Source organism: Balaenoptera musculus, chromosome 15 (assembly GCF_009873245.2).
Source record: "Balaenoptera musculus isolate JJ_BM4_2016_0621 chromosome 15, mBalMus1.pri.v3, whole genome shotgun sequence".
In the NCBI taxonomy this organism is placed as follows: domain Eukaryota; kingdom Metazoa; phylum Chordata; class Mammalia; order Artiodactyla; family Balaenopteridae; genus Balaenoptera; species Balaenoptera musculus.
Window position 1 is genome coordinate 51950634 of NC_045799.1, and position 22870 is coordinate 51973503.

At 41.7% G+C, this 22870-nt stretch overlaps 1 protein-coding gene across 3 annotated transcripts; it reads right to left on the reverse strand.

The window, feature by feature from the left end:
* Window positions 1-1453: 1453 nt before the first annotated feature.
* Window positions 1454-14548, reverse strand: ZNF200 (zinc finger protein 200). 3 transcript variants are annotated; one of them, XM_036827562.1, is made up of 6 exons: window positions 14362-14513; window positions 13318-13644; window positions 12597-12688; window positions 12157-12280; window positions 11943-12010; window positions 3548-3740 (listed from the first exon to the last, which is right to left on the reverse strand). In XM_036827562.1, exons 2-6 carry the CDS (start codon window positions 13562-13564, stop codon window positions 3693-3695), a joined length of 579 nt encoding a protein of 192 aa, XP_036683457.1. In that variant the 5' UTR covers window positions 13565-13644; window positions 14362-14513; the 3' UTR covers window positions 3548-3692. The 3 variants fall into 3 exon arrangements, with proteins under 3 accessions (XP_036683455.1, XP_036683456.1, XP_036683457.1); XM_036827560.1 differs by lacking the exon at window positions 11943-12010 and having other exon boundaries at window positions 1454-3740; window positions 14362-14548; XM_036827561.1 differs by lacking the exon at window positions 11943-12010 and having other exon boundaries at window positions 1521-3740; window positions 13318-13725; window positions 14362-14515.
* Between the last annotated feature and the right edge of the window lie 8322 nt (window positions 14549-22870).

The window sequence follows — 22870 nt, forward strand, 5'->3', positions numbered from 1 at the left end:
AAATATTCTATAAATGTTTAGTGAAGTGTTGGAATTGAAGGTGAAGCTGGAGTGGGCTCGAGAGAGTGGAGAGGATGAGACTTACCCTGACGACTAAGGTTAATGAAAAGCATTATTTTTATTAGCTTTATAATATGCCACCCTATTTATCCAACCATTTAGGTCGTTTCTAATTTTTTCAGCATGATGATGTTGTGATACTTCCCCTTGTACATAGAAGATGAATTGCTGGGTCAAGGAGTAATAGTTTTCTTTTAACATTCTTGTCACAGTAAATGGATGCTGCTGTCATCCCTCTTCTGCCAAGCCAAACATTTACACACACACACACACACACAACCTGCTCATTTAACGCACCTAAAATGGTATCCTGTTCTTTCAATATACAATTCTTAGATTACTATTAAGGCCAAACGTTTTTTCATATATTTCTTTTAGCCACTCATGTTTATCTGAAGATTATATGTTCATGTCTTATTACTGGAACATCCCCTCGCTGCTCCCTTCCTCCCCCATCTCATCCTTCTGGTCTCAGTTTAAATGTCACTTCCCCAGAAGTCCTCCCTAGAAAACCCACCAGTATCACTCCTAGCAGCCTTTCCTTCGTAGCACTTGTGTGTAGCTGCATACCTCTTTTTGAGATTTACTGAATTTCTGCCCCCACCGGCACCCCACACCCTGGGAAACTCCATGGGTTTGTTGCTCCCCGTTACAACCCAGGGCCTGGTGCCAAGGCTTTAGATGATGTGTGCTTTAGATTTATAGCTGCTGTAGGAATAGGATCTTTGGTCCTTCATATTTTCTAACTGGACTTTGCTGCTCTACTGGAAAACCATTCGTTGTTGTGTTTACTTTTTCTCATTAGCTGTTGTCAGGCTCCTTATCAGGCACTTACTTGTCTAACAGCTTCTCGGGGTGCCCTCCCAGGGAGCTTGACCTTGCACACTTTACTGGTGGGGCACGGAAGGCACTTGCTGGGTGTAGGGAGGGGGTTTGGGTCACGGGAGCATCAACAACCCAAACATCTTGGGGACCTTGTGGCCCGACTGTTGGGCAGGGAACAGGACCATCTTGCCCATGGGACCTCATCCTCTCCTGTCACTGCCCGGCAGCCATTTAGCCTTTTAAGTTTTCTGGGTGCACAGGTGGGTCCCTCTGCACAATAACTGGGTGGACCCTGGCCAGACTTGCAAAGGAGTAAGAGAATAATGCTGGCAGCCAGTTTTGTCCCTTATTTTAAAGGATACAGTAGGCTTGAAAGACAACATTGATAAAGCCTGTTTTAGTGTGGTTTTAAATGTTGGGGTTTCTTTTTCTATCTTTAATTAGGACTCAGGACTGAATTGTATCATAAAATGTCCTTTTAGCATGCTTTGTACCACAACAAAGCTTAGAACCACATATTTTAACAACAAAAAAAGAGCAATAGGCATAAAGGAAGAAACAAAACTACTATTTGTAGATGGTAAAATTTTTAACCACAAATTTTAACAGAACTGAGAAATTACAAAATTACTGAACATTGCATTCAGAGAAGTGGCTAGTTTTGCAAATATATAATTAAAAATAACTTTCCTATGTAAAAGCAATAACCAACTAGAAAAATATAATGAAAAAAACTATTTACAGTAACAAAATTGTGTAGAACTTACATGAAGAAAATTAGAAAAACTTAGGAATACTCTAATCAATGGAAAGGTATGCTTCTGGATAGGAAACAAAATTTGTAAAGGTAATTTTCCCCCAATAGTACTGATATATAGGATTTAACCTATTCCAATCAAAATACCAATGTAAAACCTTAGGAAATCTAAGAAGAGCAAGACTGATCAAGAATCCTTAAAATGACGCACCACAGGATCGGTCCCGTGAAGGCACCACTGGCCTTGCCTCTGGCAGACAAGTCAGGAAAGTCTGGGTATCAGGAGGCCAAAGAGAACAAATATCCACTACAGTGAGGACACTGGAACCCTGTCTCCTGAGGGGTAATGTGAGCTAGCGATTGGAGACATAATTTCTAAAAGTAAAAAACACTTCGCTTGTGAGGTAGTGACCACCCATTGCCAAAGGTCTGATGGGAAATACACATATGGCAAGTTTATTGACCAGCCATGGATCCAAGCCAACGTCCTCCTCCTCCTCTTGGGGTTTCCTTCCTAGCAGGTTTTCTTCTCGACTCAACAGAGGGGCAAGATTCTAAAGAGCTTTTCCAGGAGCAGGGCTGGGTGGCCAGGCCTGAGCGACCCAAACTTCTTTTGGCAAGGGAAAGGCATGAGAGAGCTGTGTGAGCAATTAATTGCAGAACAAAATACAGTGAGAACAGTAGACACTTTTAAATTACGCTGTGAAAGGATTTCTGTAAAACAGTCACTTTTCACCACAAACTGCAAATGTTATTGAAATTCATCGTTAGTTTAGATCACATACAAATGACAGAATACATCCTTGACATTCACTTGCTGTATTTTCCTAAATTCCAAAGTAAACAATCCCTTTCAACTCTCAGGCTTTAAGGGTATCCTTAGAGGGTTATATGAGTTGCTAATAGAAGCTGTTGACTTAACAAATCAGTAGTTTGGTTCTTTTAGGGGAACAGAGTTCCAGATAAGGACCTTTACATTATTTCTCAAGTGTGAATTCCTATGTGGGGGAAAAGCTGGATATACTTTCAGGACACTCACCACTCTTCACCTTGAAGGTAAGCAGCCCCCAGACTCATATTTCAAAGCATTTTTCAGGAAAGGGATCTGTGACCTGTACATTGTTATACAAGTTCACAAAAGCTCACTCTAGTCCAAAACGCCTGGTTGCTAACTGAGGTACAGCCCTTGAGGATGTTTTTGTTTTTTTTCTTCCCCCTGTGAATTTTCTAAAAACTTGAGGTTTCAGCAAACATGGGTATTTATCCAATTTTGGCTATAATGAGGTTTTCTTATCTCTATCTTTTCAGATAGCCTGGGAATTCAGAATTCCTTAAGGAGTATTTCAGGTTGAGGCAGGACCATCAGACCTTTCCCGATCCCACTTCTGTTTTCGGGTCTTACATGCTGAATGGGTTTTCTCATGCCGGGTACAGTTTGACAGCCGACCAAACCGCCTCCCACACTTTGTACAACCATATGGCCTCTTAGCCTCGTGACTCTGCAGATGAATCACAAATTCTTTGTTTCCTGGGAAGGTTTTCCCACATTCTGGACACTTAAATATCTTCTCCCTTATATGGATTCCTTCATGGCGACTCCGATGAGAATTCTGACGAAAGTTTTTCCCACATTGAGAACATGAATAAGGTTTCTCTCCTGTATGGATTCGCTCATGTTTATTAAGGTTTGTTTTGTGATTGAAGCTTTTCCCACAGTGACTACAGTCATAGGGCTTTTCTCCAGTGTGAGTCCTCTGGTGGGAAATAAGGTAAGAACTTTCATTAAACTGTTTCCCACACAGTGGACAAGTATACCATCTTCTTGTTCTCCGATTTCTGGTAAGTGCGATAACACTGATATCCACATATTTTGAGAGTTCCTCTAGTGGAGTATCATTTTTGATGGTAACTAAAAGATTTCTCATTTTCCTTTCCTTTGGAATGGATGTATTTAGTCTTTCCTCTTTCTGGCAATCTGGAGGTTGCTCAGAGACCACGGAGCAATCAATTTCATCACAATCTGAAGACTTTTCTCTCTGATCTTCATTCTCTACAGGTTCTTTCTGAAGATCTTCACCCTCAGGATTACTGTCACTGACTGTTGAAACAGAGAGAGAATTTAATAACTTTTGAGGGCTATGATACCAGGCAGGAAAAAACACGTCAGATTTCTCATGAAACAATAACCTTGAAAGTCAGAAGTCTGAGGACTGGCCGATAATTGCCATCAACACTTTTCCACCCTTAATGAGGGTGGGATACATGACTGATAAATCTTTCCATACCCCATAATGCAAGCACACAGTCCTCTTTTTACTTTTCTTTAAAAATTGGAATGAGTGGGACTACATTAAAAGATTTCATTTGTTTGTTTTCTGAATAAGCACCAACTACTCACTCAACAAGTTCATACTGACCTTATATTGTGTAGAGCACTGAGCTAATAAGGACCAGGGGATAAAGGACATAAATACTGAAGGGTACTACTTGTAATCTTTAGGAGGCTAGTAAGTGAATGGTAAGATGAGTTACTTCCAGGTTTTCACTACATTAAATATTAAAATATTATAGTATTAGGTAATATTATAATATCCGATATAGTGAAAAACTGGAAAAATTCAAATGACCACAACTAAAGGAGGTATAGCATATTCACACAATGGATTATTATTTGGACATTAAAGGATTACTACAATTGATAAAATGAAACTATGGTAGAAGTCAATAGTTGTCATTTTTGGGGAGGAAGGAGAGTAGTGACTGAGAAGGGGGCACAGTGGGATTTCTGGGCTGTTAGGAATAGTTAGTTTTGGGTGTGGTTAGACAAATGTGTACATTTTGTGAAAATCTGAGCTGTACACTTAGGATTTGTAGACTTTTCTGCATTTGTATGTCCCAAAAAAAGTCTGTGTAAAATAACAAGTTATAAAGACTAGGCAACAAAGTGAAAAACAAAAAAAGTATGCTCTGAACAGGTGACGTGACAAGGGACTTGTCTGACTCCAGGCAACTTACTGAGATTGAAGTAAAGGATTAAATCAACCACTTAGATAATGTGACTGAACCTGAAGCTAGAATATGCATCTCTGCTGGATTTAGCAGTTTCACACCAATAGAATTTTTTGTTTTAAATTATTTCTTTTAGCGATTCCCTTAGGATAATGAAAATGCTGGGTCAAAGCACATGCCAATTTTTATCACAGCTCTTGGTATGAACTGTTATACTGCTTTCCAAACAAGCTGTACAAATTTCAATACAATCATCAACATGTGGTTATCAATTTTACCTAATCTTGCTGGCAGTAGATATAATTTTCAAATATTTAATAGGTATACAATGGTTTCTCATTGTAGCTTTACTTTGCACTTTGATTACTGCAAACTAGTAATTTATCTATTGGGCTGAGACTTTTATAAATTTAAATAAATTTTATATATTACAAATCTTAATCTCTTTATCAATCACTACTGATATATTAATGGAAGTCTCCCTCTATAATAACTCCACAACTTAAAACCAGAAAAAAAAATTAGTCTTAAAATCTGATAAATTTCTATTGTTTCCTGGCCATTCTTTCTTTTTTTAAAAAAGGTATTTTTATTTATTTATTTGGTTGCATTGGGTCTTCGTTGCTGTGCGCAGGCTTTCTCTTTTTGTGGCGAGCGGGGGCTACCCTTCGTTGCGGTGCACAGGCTTCTCGTGGTGGCTTCTCTTTGTTGTGGAGCAGGGGCTCTAGGCGCACAGGCTTAGTTGCTCTGCGGCATGTGGGATCTTCCTGGACCAGGGATTGAACCTGTGTCCCCTGCATTGCCAGGTGGATTCTTAACCACTGTGCACCCAGGGAAGTCTCCTAGCCATTCTTTTATGACTTATTTTTACAGTTAACCCTAATACATTTGGAGTTTAGTATCACACTGTTTGTTGTTTGTAACATGTCTAATATTGGTAAAACCAGTCAGAACATCCACTTCTACCTTTTCACAAATTTGACTGAGTGTATTTACAGTATAAATAAATCTGGAGGGCACTGCTATCTTTATTTTACATGATTTTAGTTTTTCAGTTTAGACCTGTTTCTCTCCAATATTTAAGAATCTTCTTCTCTATTTACCAATAAAACATTTCTCTAGTTTACTCCTATCTTACATTCTGAATGAGAGCTCTCATTATTTTGCGTTTATTTAAGAATGCTATTTATTGGGCTTCCCTAGTGGCGCAGTGGTTAAGAATCCACCTGCCAGTGCAGGGGACACGGGTTCAAGCCCTGGTCCGGGAAGATCCCACATGCCACGGAGCAACTAAGCCCGTGCGCCACAACTACTGAGGCTGCGCTCTAGAGCCCGCAAGCCACAACTACTGAGCCCACGTGCCACAAGCCTACAGCCTGTGCTCCACAAGAGAAGCCACTGCAATGAGAAGCCCATGCACCATAAGGAAGAGTAGCCCCCTCTCGCCACAACTAGAGAAAGCCCACGCACAGCAATGAAGACCCAAAGCAGCCAAAAATAAATTTTAAAAAAAAAGAATGCTATTTATTGATTGTTAAATATTTATTCCTATCAACCTACTTTAAAACTATTAAATATAATAATGTTTTAGTTGATCCTTTTAGATTTTCTAAGTACAAATCATATTTTGGTTCCCTCTCTTTCCAATATTCATTCTTCTCAACCCCTTTTTCTTATCTTCTTGCTTTGGAAAATTAGTTAATGATATTAATAGTGATAGCAGGTTTCTTTATTCTCAGTTTTCAGGAATTACCATCAGCATTTTATGAATGATTATGAACATTAGGTTATATTAAAGAGCTAAATATCTGTTTTCAGAACAATTAGTTGAAACTCATATGATTTTTCTTGTTTTTCTGAAAGGGTCAATGAAAATACAGTTGACTCTTCAACAACACAGGTTTGAACTGCGAAAGTCCACTTATACGCAGAATGTTTTCAACAATAAGTACTACAGTACTATGCAATCCAAGGTTGGTTGAATCTGCAGATGCAGAACCATGGATATAGAGGAACAGTGGGTGTGGGGGGCTGACTATCAATTATGCATTGATTTTTGACTGCTGGGAGGGTCAGCACCCCTCATCCCTGTGTTGTTCATGGGAAACTGTATTTTACCTTCCTTTACTGTACTAACTTTAAAAATAAAATAATTTTAGTAGCTAACATATTTATATGGCTCAAAAAATCAAAACAGGAAAAAGTATACACAGAGAGCCTTACTCTCATCCCTCTCCCCATCCATTCTATTCATTCCCCAGACAGGTAGCAGTTTTTATTAATTTCTTTTTGTTTTCCCATTGTTTCTTTAGGCAATACGTTTTCTTTTTCTCCCCCTTTCTTACATAAAAGGTAGTACACTATGTATATTTCTGCTCCTTGCCTTACTTCAGTCGCTATATTCCAGTGCACAGAGATTATCATGGTATCATGTGTGGAAACATACCATATTCAACCAGCCCCCTGCAGAAACACTTGTTTTCAGCTTTGTGTTTTTACAAACAATACCACAATGAATAAACCTTGTTTGTACATTATTTTGAATGTGTGCTATTGCTATTATCTGTAATTCAGATTCCCTGAAGTGGGTCTGCTAGATCAAAAGGTAAATGCGTCTGTAATATGGGTAATTACAGATTCTCATAAACAGGAACTGTACCATTCTGCATGCCCACCAGCAATATACCCATCTCCCAACAACCTCACCACCAATGTGTTAAGTTTCTGATTTCTATAAATCTGAGATTTTTTTTTTAAAAAAAAGGTAACTCAGTAAAGGTTTTATCTGCATTTCTAATTATGAGTAGGGCTGGACATCTTTCATGTATTTTAAAAATTTCTTTTATTGATTTATTGATTTATTTTTGGCTGCGTTGGGTCTTCATTGCTGTGTGTGGGCTTTCTCCAGTTGCGATGAGCAGGGGCTACTCTTTGTTGCCGTGTGCAGGTTTCTCGTTGCAGTGGCTTCTCTTGTTGCGGAGCATGAGCTCTAGGCGCATGGGCTTCAGTAGTTGTGGCTCACAGGCTCTAGAGCACAGGCTCAGTAGTTGTGGCACATGGGCTTAGTTGCTCCGCAGCATGTGGGATCTTCCTGGACCAGGGCTCGAACCCGTGCTCCCTGCATTGGCAGGCGGTTTCTTAACCACTGCGCCACCAGGGAAGCCCTCTTTCATGTATTTTAGAGTAATTTGTATTTCTGAGAAAATCTGTTGATCTTTCTCTTCCCAATTTCTAGAAATTCTTAATCAATTAGGAAGATTAGGCTTTTGTCTGATATAAGTTGCAAATATTTATCTCCAATTTACTGCATTTTATTTGCTCAGATATTTGTTTTTTATTTTGTCATACAGAAGTTTTAAAATTTTTATGTATTTATGTTATTGATATTTTCTTTCAAGACTTCTGGATTTTTGAGTCTTAATTAGAAAAGTCTTCCTAGCCCACGGTTATAAAGGATTTCACCCTTTGATCCACTGGGAGTTTTTCTTGGTGTGCAAAGTAAGGTATGATTCACCAAATGGCTACTAAGTTGTCACAACACCTTTTATCAAAAACTCCCTCTTTACCTTGCTGATTGGAGATTCCAACTTTATCACAAACTAAATCCTCATGTGTATTTGAAGCTATTTCTGCACTTTTTTTTTACTTAATTAATTCTATTAATTAGTTTATTTTTGGCTACGTTGGGTCTTCGTTGCTGCGCGCGGGGCTTTCTCTAGTTGCAGAGAGCGGGGGCTACTCTTCATTGCAGTCTGCGGGCTTCTCATTGCGGTGGCTTCTCTTGTTGTGGAGCACGGGCTCTAGGCACACAGGCTTCAGTAGTTGTGGCACACGGGCTTCACTAGTTGTGGCGCATGGGCTTAGTTGCTCTGCAGCACGTGGGATCTTCCCCGACCAGGGATCAAACCCATGTTCCCTGCACTGGCAGGTGGATTCTTAACCACTGCGCCACCAGGGAGGTCCCTGGACTTCTTATTCCATCCCATTGGTCTATCTAGTCACATGCCAATACTATATACTGTTTTCAAGACAGGCTTTAGAGGCTGCTTTAATACCTGATAGGGCTAGAACCCTCCTGCGCCACTGCTCTTCTTTTCAATTTTCCCTGTTACTTGTAGTTATTTTTCCATTTGAATTTGAGATCGGACTGCCTAGTTCCAGGGGGAAAAAATCCTATTGGTTTTGTTAAAGGGATTACATTGAATTCATAAATCAATTTGGGGAGAACTGACCTTTTTTTATGTTAAAATCTTCCCCACCAAGAACATGATACTTCTTTCCATTCATTCAAATCTACTTCTGTGTCCTTTAGAAGTGTTTTAAAGTTTTCCTCACAATTTTTGCACACTTCTTAAGTTTATTCCTAGGTGTTTAATCTTTTTTGTTCCTATTGTATATCTTCTAAATGATTGTGTTTGCATGAATGATTTCGGTATAATAATTTTACATCTCATTGCCTTACTAAATGCTTATTATTTGGAATAAGTTTTCAGACATTCTCTAGGGTTTTCCAGCTACACAATTATATGTAAATAGGTGTAGTTTTATCTTTCTCTTAAATTCTTATAATACGGCTAATTTCCTTCTCATTTAACTGCACTGGCTAATACCTGAAACAAAATATTAAATAGTAGTAGTGGTAGTGGGCTTCACTGTTGTATTCCTAATTCTAGTGGGAATGCCCCCAGTGTTTCCCATTAAAGATGATGCTGGCTGAAAGGATATGTAGCCCATTAAGGAAGTATCCATTAGTCACTAGTTTGTTAAGTGTTCTTATGAAGAAGAGGTTTGTATTTTGTCAAATATCTTTTCAATAACTATGAAAATGATCATAGGCTATTTCTCCTTTTTATTTTCAGATGGACAGACTTATAACAAATAGACTTTCTATGACTAAATCATTTTTGTATTCCTGGAATAAATCTTATTTGGTCATTGCAATTTTCATCAGGTTGTGATATCTTTGTTACACTAATGTCATAAAAAGAACCTGGAAGTTTTCCTTCTTTTTCTATACTCTGAGTTCTCATAGAATTTGAACTGTCAAATTTTTAAAGATTTACAAGAATTTTCTGTGAAACTAAGGCTGGTCCTTTTTCTTGTGTGTGGGACTAGTTGTTTGACAATTTCAGTTTCCTCTATGGAAATTGGTTTATCTATTTGTGTGTAAATCTTTCTACTTATTAGTTCCTCTATTTTTTCTATTTTTAACTTATTGATTTCTAAGTTTGTATTTATTAATATTTTGTTCCTGTTCTCCCTTATCTTGTTTTCCTAACTTTGAGTCAGAGGCTTAATTAATTTCTATAAACCAGTATACATGTTTTTACATCCCTGCATATTCTTATGAGTACCACTTTAGATTATACCATAGATTCTGATACATAGTGTTTTGCAGAAAAATTATGCGATTTTAATTTGTATTACTCCTTTGACCCAAAGTTACTTAATAGTTTTAAACTTTACTGGTAGAAAGAAATTGTTTTCTCTGATTTCATTATTAATTTCTAGTTGTATTGTGATAGATCCTAATGTATAATTTCTACTCTTTGGACTCTATTGTGTTTTTGTTGCATAGTATGTAGTCAATTTGTATCAATCTTGGAAAGGTATATTCTCTTACCACAGTAGAGGGCAGATACAACCATAAGAACTATCTCACTGAGAATTTAAGTGCTCAACCTTTCTGGTTGTTTTCATGTGGTTTACTTGGACTGAAACACAAATTCTGTCTTCCTCTGTCAAGGGCCTTCCTTTTGATTCCTGTCCCCACGAGGTTCATTCCCTTACACTTTTCCCTTTGCAAACCGACCAAATGTTACTATTTCAACTATCAGCTATATGCTGATGACTCCCAAATCTCTACATCCTTACATCTGACCTCCAATCCCCAATGTCCAAGTGCCCAGAGGATAACCTCATTTTATTTCCTGCCATGGACTGAATCTCATCTAAAATCAAATCCGTGTTCTTCCGAACTCTGCTCCTGGGTCCAAATCCTGCCTTGACTTATCATAGCTCCTTACAACTGTAACTTAGAAGCTCTTAGAGGGTAGAAATGGAGCATTATATATATTTTTAACCTTGAATATCAACTCCAAAACCCAACCCTGCCTGAGGGGAAAACAGCATTTATTAAATGTGGTGAATGACTCTAAGCTTAAATCATCAGCTTCAGAGTATGGACAAGGGAGAGGAAAAGAGAGGGTGAGGATTGGGTCTCAGGGCCTCAACGTGCAGGGCCAAAGTGTTCCTGGAGTTGGCAACATGCCCAACAGTCAGTCACCCAAAATAAATGCTAGCTTTGCCTAAGACTCAGGAAAAACTCAGTGTAATAAATCTGATCTGTTTATACGGTTTCCTAAAATAAAGAAAATATTACATATAATTATCTATGGGAAATTAACCAGGCCTATTATGTACCACCACCCCAACCATACAGGATAAGACAACTACAGAGTTGAGTAATCATTATGCATTTCTGTCACCCTAGGCAACTCACAAAACCCACTCTTTGCTCCATTTCAGCCTCAGAACCAGTCTTGAAGGCAAGGTAAAAAGTATTAGGCACTCAGCAGAATGATTTTTGAGGGACCCTGGCTCTAGGGTAGCAGTATATTTCTAGGGAAAAACTGAAGCATCTCTAAGCAGCTTACAGAGAAGCTGCTGCCAGATGAGTTTCTATGTAGCACTTGTTAGCCACTACTGGGAAATGAGTAAAAATGAAGAAGGCTTCATTCACCAACCATATAGGAAATTCACTGATGAAACTATGAGAAATGCAGCAAGGAGGCAGTACTGTACTGGGCCAAGACTGTAAGCTCTGATGTTAGATTCCCTGAGTCCAAATCCCTGCTCTACTACCTACTGCTGTGTGACCTTTAGCAAATTTCTTAACTTTTCTCTGCTTCAGTTCCATCATCTATGAAATAGTAATGATTCCTATACCCCACAGTACTATCATAAGAATTACATGAGATAATAAATGCATGCAAAGTAGTTAGAAATGTCTAGCACATATTGGCACACAAGTGCTTAATAAGTGCCAGATGTTATTTCCATCAAAAGCGGGATATATTTTCTCTTACACTAGTAGGCTTCACAATTATTGAACATCAAGGAAAAAAAAAAGACTTAAAAGAATTAGTCATATGTCCAATGAATACACTGATGTAAAATATATCTGTGGGGAGAATACCACTGGATGCAGAGATTCAGAAACAGTATACTTGCATTTTCTATCTGTTTAAATATTTGATGTGTGAGTATATCAACCTCAAGTCTTGCTTACCAAGAGAAGTCCCCTCCTTAATGCCCCCAAGATACAGGGAAAATGGCCACTCACAGCTGGAGAAGGCTCTGCCACATGGAATAAATCAAAAATTAAATGTGCATGAACATGTACTTAGCTGGTGTGAACAATGTCTCAAAAAAGTCTAAGATGAAATAGAACATGCTTTTCCCATAGCCTTCAATCTGAACACACAAGGGACTTGATTTCTTACCCAGTAACATCATCTCCCCAATACTGTTGTCTTGAATCTCTGAGGTGGGCTGCTGAACAGGATCCAAGCTTACACATTCTTCTTGGGAGTGAAATACATTCAAATCCTCAAAGACCACCAGCTCCTGAAAGAGCAACAGGCCCCCTTCCTCTTAGTAACAGAGGTTCCTTGACATAGTAACAGAGGTTCCTTGACAGCCCTGCTGTTAAGAAAGACCAAGATCAGGGAAGGGATGGCAAAAGGGATCTAGAAGTCCCACGCAGATAGGAAAGCCAGGCTCAGAGAGAAGCCAGAGGAAAAAAAGATGACTGTCCAAGGAGGCAGTGAAGAAAGAGCCCCATCTCCCTGCTGACTCCCAAGAGTGGGTTTATATATACAGGAGGGCTGCAAGAGTAGAGAAGGTGATGCACTCAAACAGTGAACAGGAAAACTGAACCCACCTCAGACTCAGCTTTCAAACACAGAGACACTGCCTCCTGTTTCTGCTGGATTCCTTCTCTGGGTAGAAGCTTCACTAAGGTATGAGATTGCACTGGGGAAAGAGGAAGCTGTAGTTAATAGAAAAGTCAGTGACTCTAATATGGAGACTCTATCCACACCTTGAAGCCAGGCTGTCCTCATTCCTTTGGTAGGTAACTCAAAGCTTTTTCTGTTCCTATGAGCCCAGTCAGAGATCAATCCACAAACCACAGGGTCTTGAACCTATATGGGGTCTCTTCACTACGAAAAGGATATTCCCCTAAGCACCTTTTAAAATTCCCGTTACTACTAAGGGGAAGGATGGGGAAAGGTAAAGTCTGAAGATGCCCACAGCAAGCACAAAAGTTAACAAAATTCCACATAAGCTGAAGTCAATTCAATAATTCATCCACATTCCTTTATCCTAAAAAGATACTCCCCCTCCCCCAATGTCTGGGTAAAACTGACACTACAGAAAAGATACACACTGTTTATTCTGTGGCTTTACACACACTTAGCAAACCATTCAAGCTCCAGCTTGAGAAAAAAATACTCCCTCTCCCTGGCATGTTGACTTATTGGAATCAACTCTTTTTTTCCGACACCCACCAACCTAACTTGAATTCATTACTAACAGGGAAGTCTAGCTCAGCCCCCAGTACTATCCCCTTCTCTTCTAGTAAAACAGTATGTGCTTCTTACCTCTGTTCTGAAGGTTTGAGCTCACATCCTTCACAATAACCAAGGTCTCCTTGACTTTCTGACTGGGCTGGACTAGGCTTGGCTTGGGCAAGAAGGTGAGGAAGTGCTCCAGAACCAGCTGGTGAATGGTCTTGGGCCCACTAGTAGCATCTCGAAGTAGGTCTTGGCCCAGCTTGGAGTTAGGAGGAACTCTCAGTATAAAGGACCTCTTTGGCTTTGGTGGTATAGGAACCACTTTTGCAGCCATCGTGCCTTGAAATCACACACACACTTGTTTCTGCAGAGCTTCAAGAGTCACCTCTTACTGGAGGAAACCTGTCAGTCACGCTGCAGATGAGAGAAACCATGAGTCAGGCTGGAGATGCCTGCACTCCAGTATGTGTCTTGCAAAGTGAGGCCACATGAGATCTAAATCAAAAAGGAAAGATAAGCTACGGTAGGGAACTCAGAACCGTAAGGAAGATTCCTGACCCGATACTCTTAGCAAGGCCTGAAAGGAATATCCTGAGAATGAAAGCAGAAGATGTTCAAACCTCAAGAGCCATCCTCATGAGAAAATGAAGTGCAAACTCCACTGGGAAGAAAGGTTTAACTCATGCTGGTAGAAGAAGCAATGGGCCAGAAGACAGGAAATCAGGGGTCCAATACCGAGGGCATCTGTTTACAAGTCAACTGGGCCACTGAATCTGGCCTCACTGCGTCCCTTGGACCGCAGGTCCCTCGGATGCCCTTCCGGGGGCTGCTGATGGTTCAAGGAGCAAACGCAAGGCCGCATGAGGTGTCTACATGTGGCCTGCTGACTCCTTTCCACCCTCAAAGCCCTGTAAGAGCGACAGGGGACATCCCAGTAGGGCCCACCAAGCCAGGCCCGCTCTGCAGCCTCTCCCACTGGCCAAGGGGCACCTTCACCGCAAAGCCCAGCTGGTGGCATTGCCTGGGGTGCGCTCCCGGATACCTATCCGGCCAGGATCCCCTAGCAATAGACTCTGTTCCGCTCCCCAGAGGCCGCCTCAGCCTGGTTCCCGCCCTCCCGGAGTCCCTCACCTCTTGGGGTTCTGCCGCCCCTGGGCGCTCACTGGGGACAACCCAGAGACCCAGACTCGGGGAGAGACCGGGAAACTAGGCTCGAGAGGCCAAGCCCACCCCTCGCCCTTCGGAATGTCCTCACAGGCAGCCGGCGACTATTGGTGTGCGCCGCCGTCAGTTGGGGAGGAAGGCAGGGACGCGGTGCCTTCTGGGAGGCCGTGCGCCGAGGCAGCAGTGACGTCACGCCCGGTGCCCCGTTTCCGGTGCGGAAGCCTGGTCTCCTCGCTTGGAGCGAACGGTCTGCGCTTGAGAAGGCGAGGCTCGAGGCCGGCCGGCGGAGCTCTCAGGGACGCAGGGAGGCCAGGTTGGCAGCAGCCACTCTCTCTGCGGCTGCACGTGGGAGATGGAAAGCAGAAGGCTGACTCAAACCCTCCAAGACAGGTTGGCACCACTCCAGGTACGGACGCTTTAGCTACAAGGGATGCTGGGAAATGTAGTTCGGTGCCAAACAGCCAATGGGAGATCGCCAGGCGCCGCGGTTGGGGCGGAGCAGGGCCGGGGCTCGACCGGAAGTGGGCCGTCTACGGACCGGAAGGTCTGTGAGAGGCCGACGCAGTTTCCGACGCAGCCGCTGGGGTCTATCAAGAAACTGCGGTGGCGGCGAGGTGGTGGTAGGTCGTGGTTTCTGTCGGCTCTAGGGTCCTGTTACAGCCGTCCCTTTCGGCAGGGGCGGCCCTTCGGTCAGAGCCGGGCGAAGCTTCCCTCCCGTCTTGGCCAACCTCTACACAGCGGTCTGGACCGGCCATCTTATTTTCTCAGGAATTCTAGCTGTCCATCTCCGTTACCGCCCTCAATTCGTCTTTTCTTTCTGCATTGTTCCCATACTCGGTTCATTCTCCAGGGAGGCAGTGATCAGGAATTGGGGCCACACAAGAGCAGGGATTGCCTTATTCTTCTATGTAAACGCCAGCCTCAGGCAGGATGACTAAAGTGAAAATATGAGTTCTGTTTCTTAACGGTAACTATAGGTGACTCACTCAGCTGTGATCTAAAACATGTTATAAAGAGAGTGTGTGGCAGGGGCTTCCCTGGTGGCGCAGTGGTTAAGAGTCCACCTGCTAATGCAGGGGACACGAATTTGAGCCCTGGTCCGGGAAGATCCCACATGCGGCGGAGCACCTAAGCCCGTGCGCCACAGCTACTGAGCCTGCGCTCTAGAGCCCCTGAGCCACAACTACTGAAGTCCTCGTGCGTAGAGCCCGTGCTCCTCAGCAAGAGAAGACAGCGTAATGAGAAGCCCACACACCGCAATGAAGCGTAGCCCCTGCTCAGCACAGCTACAGAAAGCTCTTGCGCAGCAACGAAGACCCAACACAGCAATAAATAAATAAATAAATAAATAAATAAATAAATAATAAATAAATAAAAAAGAAAGAAAGAAAGAAAGAAAAAACTGTGGCAACAAAACTTAAAAAAAAAAACAAAACGAATACCTGTCTTTCCAGACATCAAAATTACGGAAAAAAACCTTTATAATCAAAGCAGTGTAGTTTGAACTATGCGTGAATAAATAGAACAGTATAGCCAAAATTGATCTGAATATATGTCGACCTGTATGCAAGGATAGCATTTAACTTGGTGCTAGCAGAAATTGTCTATTCTTCTGGGAAAAAAGGCTCTTGTCTTTACACTACATACAAAAAGATGGAATTTAATAGCCAATGAAAGAAAACTTAAGAGAAGGTTAAGTTTAATATTGAGGCAAAATAGGAAACTGAGGTGCCTTAAAGTAAAATATAAGCTTGTGTGACTGTATTTAAAAAAAAACTTTAGAAAACAATATTAATAAAATCAAGCAGTAGACTGGGACATAATTGTAGAAGATAAACCAGATAAAGACTAAGGCATTCCCAGCATACAAAGAGCTCCTGCTAACTGACCAAAGACTAAGGCAAAAGCTATGAAGTCATTCCGAACAGGAGGAAAACTAAATGATCATTAACATTTGAAAAGATGCTTAGTGGGAATTCCCTGGTGTTTCAGTCGTTAGGAGTCTGTGCTTCCACTGCAGTGGGCATGGGTTCCATCCCTGGTTGGGGAACTAAGATCCTGCATGCCCCTTCATGCAGTGCGGCAGAAAGAAAGAAAGAGAGAGAAAGGGAGGAAGGGAGAAAAGGAAGAGAAGGAAGGAAAGAAAAGAAAGAATGAAAAGATGCTTAGCCACTTTGGAAACAGTTTGGCAGTCTTTCAAAATGTTAACATAGAATTACTATAGGATCCAACAATTCCATTCCTAGGTATAAACCCAAGAGAAGTGAAAACTTGTACCTGAATAGCAACATTATTCATAATAGCTGAAAAGTAGAAACAACCTGTCTATTGAACAGATTAACAAGATATAGTATATCCATATAATGGGTTATTAGTTAGCAGTAAAAAAGGAACAAAGCAGTGATACATGCTGCAACATGGATGAACTTTGAAACATTGTGCTAAGCCAAAGAACCCGGTGACACAAGACTTTGTGTGATTCTTATGTGAAATGTCCAGAATAGGCAAATCCATAGAGAGAAAAAGGTTAGTGGTTGCCAGGGGCCTGGGGCAGACGGGAATAGCAAGTGAATGCTGAGCGGTGCAGGATTTGTTTTGGGGGTGATAAAAATGTTCTGGAATTAGTGGTGATGTTTGTACACATGGTGGATATACTAAAAACCACTTAGTTGTGTATTTAAAAGGGTGAATTTTATGCTATGAGAATTATATCTCAATTAAAAAAGACCACCAGACAGGGAAAATTACGTCCTACAAATACAAGTGTTTAGTATGTAAAATATCTATGAAGAAGTACTACAGACAACTAAGTTCAAAATCTAGAGTCCACATGGCAAGTAGTTAAAGGACCTGTACCATTTTTATAGACTTGATGGAAGCAATTTTCACATGTTGAAGTATAGGGAAGTCATTCTGGCTTATACGTGATTTGGCTTGACCTTTATACTAACTAGAACAGGCCTGTCTTATGGCCTGTCAAACATACATTATACATCTGCTTTAACCATTTGAAAAAAGAAAAAGGAATACAGTTACTAGATTGTTTAGAATGTCCACTTTGAAGATAGGGATAAATGCCCCCCCTTCCCCGCCCCCATGATGCCAATGCTGGTACTCCTTTGAAGATGAAGTTCTCTTCCCAGACACCAAGGTCATGCTAACTAGCTGTGTGCATGCTGATCTGTCCCTTTTGAAACCTTGAAGGAATGTACCTCTGTCATGTTTGATGTTTCTTCTTTGTTCTAACAAGATATAAAACTGTGGTTCAGGTATCCAAAATAGAGCCAGGTGGGACTTGTCTGGTGGTCCAGTGGGTAAGACTCCACCCTCCCAATGCAAGGGGCCTGGGTTTGATCCCTGTTTGGGGAACTAAATCCTGCATGCATGCTGCAACTAAGAAGCCTGCACGCTGCAAGTAAAGATCCAGTGCAGCCAAAATAAATTAAAAAATAAATATTAAAAGAAAAATAGAGCCGGGTGGCAATTGAGATGTAGTTTCAGACATGTGCCTGCATCATTGAGACCCTGAATTTTCTGAACTGTATCAAACTCAAGGATACCACAAGCCATTTTCAAAACAGTATCTGCTATAGCTGCCAGCTGCAACCTAATGGTCCAACGTTTCCCCTTGTAACTTTGCAACTATTTTGGACCCCAACCAGTCCATACTTAAAAAGCACTCTTACTTCTTGCCAGCTTCAATTGTAGTTCTTTTTTTAAAAATTTTTTAAATTTTTGGCTGCATTGAGTCTTTGTTGCTGCATGCGGGCTTTCTCTAGTTGTGGCGAGCAGGGCTACTCTTCGTTGCAGTGCGCGGGCTTCTCATTGCGGTGGCTTCTCTTGTTGTAGAGTGTGGGCTCTAGGCACGCGAGCTTCAGTAGTTGTGGTACACGGGCTGTAGAGCGCAGGCTCAGTAGTTGTGCCACACGGGCTTAGTTGCTCCACGGCATGTGGGATCTTCCCGGAGCAGGGCTCGAACCCATGTCCCCTGCATTGGCAGGCAGATTCTTAACCACTGCGCCACCAGGGAAGTCCTCAATTGTAGTTCTTGACAAACAACATATGTAGCTTTGCAGTTTTTGCCTGTACGAGCCTCCCCCATTTTGTAGTCTGATGGAACACAATTCAGGTGCTTCTTAAATCTGTATCTTCCAGGCTGTAGTCCTCAGTTTGGCTTGAATAAAACTCTTTTCTATTACTATTATAGTTGTTTATCAAATATGTGTGTTGACAGAATGAAGCAAAAAAGTAGAAATACACATGGAAAAATTCATAGCCTCAGCAGGTAATTAAATAAATTAAAACACAGGTAAAACCTCATTACATCTCTATTATATCAGCAAAAATTTTAAACGGCAAACATTGCTTTGGGCGTGAAACATTCTTTCCAAAATATTGTATGGCCAACTACTGCAAGTGTTATCAATTAGCTCACATTCTGGAACAATTTTAGGAATAACAGGAGAAAAAATATGTGTATGGGGAGGAGGTGGCAAAAAATGTACACCAAAAAATAAAATATATATATATATATATATATACACCAAGCTGTTTCTGGAACGATAGCAAGGGAGAATTGGCAACAACAAATGGCCAACCGTAGGGAACGGCTAAATAAATAGGGAACGTGAGCTGTGCCAGCATGTGGATTGTGCATGTAGAACAAAGCTCCATGAAGAAAGCGAAGCATGTGTTTTGTGCTCTGATCAACAACCATGGAGAACCTAAGTCCAATCTAGGCTGTAGTGTGAAGATGGGAAGAGAAGTTGGGGTAGGAGGAGTTTGGGGTTCAATCTTCATTTGATCCTCCTTTTTTCTTTCCTTTTTTTTTTCTTGGCCGTGCCATGTGGCATGCTGGATCTTAGTTCCCCAACCAGGGATCAAACTCATGCCCCCTGCCGTGGAAGCATGGAGCCCTAACCACTGGACTGCTAGGGAATTCCCAATCCTCCTTTTCTCTTACATCCCTCTCTATGTCTCTTTATTGTTTGTGTGTGTGTGTGTGTGTGTGTGGCAATTTTTTTAAATTGAAGGATAGTTGATTTACACTGTTGTGCTAATTTCTGCTGTACAGCAGTGTGACTCAGTTATACACATATATATTCTTTTTTAAATATTCTTTTTCATTATGGTTTATCCCAGGAGATTGGATATAGTTCCCTGTGCTATACAGTAGGACCTTGTTGTTTATCCATTCTAAATGTAATAGTTTGCATCTGCTAACCCCAAACTCCTAGTCCATCCCTCTCCCTCCCCCCTCTCTTTATGTCTCTTTAAATGGAGGATGATAGAGGGACATCTGTGAACTAAAACACCTAATATTCCACAGGCCCACAGATTTGCAGATACAGCTCGTTACAGAATAATCTGACACTTGGGATGTGTGTCAAATGTTTTTCCATGACAGCAGCCCCATCTCTTTCTTGGTCTCCTGTAGGGAAGTGGGATCTCACAGTAATCAACTGAGTGACAACAAATGCAGTTACAACTACATTTTCTAATGGATTTATTTATGGGGCCCAGCCAATAATTCTAAGAACCACAGTTCATTAATACAGGTACAAAAGTGATTTATAATAATCCAGTCTGCTTGTTTTTTCCTGAGGCTTCCTAAGTCCTCAAGACAGGGAGGATATCCCATAAATCAACTTGATTTAAACTTCCTCTCTGTCTCCCTTTGCTTCATCTCTCATTCTTTCTCTAATCTTCCTCTCTCCACTGTCTTATCTCCTTCTGACTATTCATAGGACAGATATTTAGTCTGGCCATAAAGTTATGTGTTAAGGATATTTTTCCAAGTGATTTGTCTTAGCCATTAGTATAATATCCCTGAAGTTCTAACAAGGCAGCTCCTCAAAGACTAGCTCACTAGCTAGGTAGTAGCTCTATCGATAGAAACTTGATAGGTGAATTGTATAAAATCCTCAAAACCCTAAAGTGTCTTGTTTCTGTTCCTTTGGGAGGTGAGGATAATCAGAGCAGTTTTTGGAGATGCAGGCAGGTTGACTCTGATTATAGCCTGCCAACAGGAAAATGTTGAAAGACCGGAATTGGGTTAACCCAGTGCACTAACCCCCAGTTCCAGAAAAACAGGAGAAACCTGGAGAAAAACTAGGAGCATATAGGGACTTCCCTGGTGGTGCAGTGGTTAAGAATCCGCCTACCAATGCAGGGGACACGGGTTCCAGCCCTGGTCTGGGAAGACTCCACATGCCATGAAGCAACTAAGCCCGTGCACCATAACTACTGAGCCTGCACTCTAGAGCCCACGAGCCACAGCTACTGAGCCTGCATGCCACAACTACTGAAGCCCATGCGCCTAGAGCCCATGCTCCGCAACAAAAGAAGCCACCGTGATGAGAAGCCCGTGCACCACAACGAACAGTAGCCCCCACTTGCCACAACTAGAGAAAGCCTGTGTGCAGCAACGAAGACCCAATGCAGCCATAAATAAATAAATAAATAAATGTATTTTTTTTAAAAAAGTTTAAAAAATAAACAAAACTAGGAGCATATAGAGGTGTCATCCTTCTTCCCTCTAAGCAAACAGAATATTACTGGGCAGTATCCGTAATGTGAGTGCACAGAAGGTCACTTTTTTTTTTTTAATTATTTATTTTATTTATTTATTTATTTTGGCTGCGGTGGGTCTTCATTGCTGCGCACAGGCTTTCTCTAGTTGTGGCGAGCGGGGGCTACTCTTCATTGCGGTGCACGGGCTTCTCATTGCGGTGGCTTCTCTTGTTGCAGAGCATGGGCTCTAGGCACGTGGGCTTCCGTAGTTGTGGCTCGTGGGCTCTAGAGCGCAGGCTCAGTAGTTGTGGTGCACGGGCTTAGTTGCTCTGTGGCATGTGGGATCTTCCCGGACCAGGGCTCGAACCCGTGTCCCCTGCGTTGGCAGGGGGATTCTTAGCCACTGCGCCACCAGGGAAGCCCCAGAAGGTCACTTTTTTTTTTTTTTTTTTTAATTTACTTATTTATTTATTTATTTTTGGCTGTGTTGGGTCTTCGTTTCTGTGCGAGGGCTTTCTCTAGTTGCGGCAAGCGGGGGCCACTCTTCATCGCGGTGCGCGGGCCTCTCACTATCGCGGCCTCTCTTGCTGCGGAGCACAGGCTCCAGATGCGCAGGCTCAGTAGTTGTGGCTCACGGGCCTAGTTGCTCCGCGGCATGTGGGATCTTCCCAGACCAGGGCTCGAACCCATGTCCCCTGCATTAGCAGGCAGATTCTCAACCACTGTGCCACCAAGGAAGCCCCAGAAGGTCACTTTTAAATGCACACACCTGACAGTGTAACATCAAACAGATGAACATTCTACGAAAATTCAGTTCTTCCATCAATTTAATATTCCAGGAAGACAGAATGGATAACTTTTATTGCCTGGGCATTTAACAGTAATGCAATATATGATCAAAACAAATTCTAGTGCTTTAGAGTTCCAGCCTTTGCTGAAATGATTAGTCCTTTAGATCTATAGAAAAAATATACTACAGAGAATACCATCTTACATACCAGACTCTTTGTAATAAAAGGCTTTGTTAGTACCCGCAGGCTTAATCATTGACTCTGTTAAAAATGATTTCTTTTTTAAAGTTTTTTTTTTAAATTATTTATTTATTTATTTTTGGCTGTGTCGGGCCTTCGTTGCTGCGTGCGGGCTTTTCTCTAGTTGTGGTGAGCGGGGGCTACTCTTCTTTGCGGTGCATGGGCTTCTCATCGCGGTGGCTTCTCTTGTTGCGGAGCACGGGCTCTAGGCGCATGGGCTTCAGTAGTTGTGGCTTGCGGGCTCTAGAGCGCAGGCTCAGTAGTTGTGGCGCACGGGCTTAGTTGCTCCGCGGCAAGTGGGATCTTCCCGGACCAGGGCTTTAACCCGTGTCCCCTGCATTGGCAGTCGGGTTTCCAACCACTGCGCCACCAGGGAAGCCCTAAAAATGATTTCTGCTTCTAAGTGATTTTTCATCTTGAGACTTCAAAAGACATTTTTAACAATAAATGAGATAGAAATGCTCAACTAAAGGAAGTCATATTTGTAGCATTTAACTAATGGTCTCATACTGCTTCCTCTCCTCTTTTCTGAGTATAATTGGTAATTTTCACTTAGCCAAACTCAACTGTCTTATAGCTTTCTGATTTCCACTGCAACCTTGGAGAATATAACCAAAACTATGGATCTTATTAATAGTAGTTTAGACACCCACTAGAGAAAACAATACAAGGAAAGTCGTCTTAATCTCACCCTATAAAAGCCCTCCTACCCCTGGCAGAGTCTCAAAATGGTTCATCCCGTCTCCTCGGTGGATACTAAAATCTTTCACTGTTGCCCTGTAGGCCGACATTCTCTTCCTGCTTCCCTGTACCCTAAACTCTGATGCTCTATGGTGGCTCCAGCATGATATGGACTGACATCGGCATGGTTTTGGTCTATGTAATGACTTATTGAAGGCATTCATGTGATTTTTTTCAAGGTCTTTTTCTGT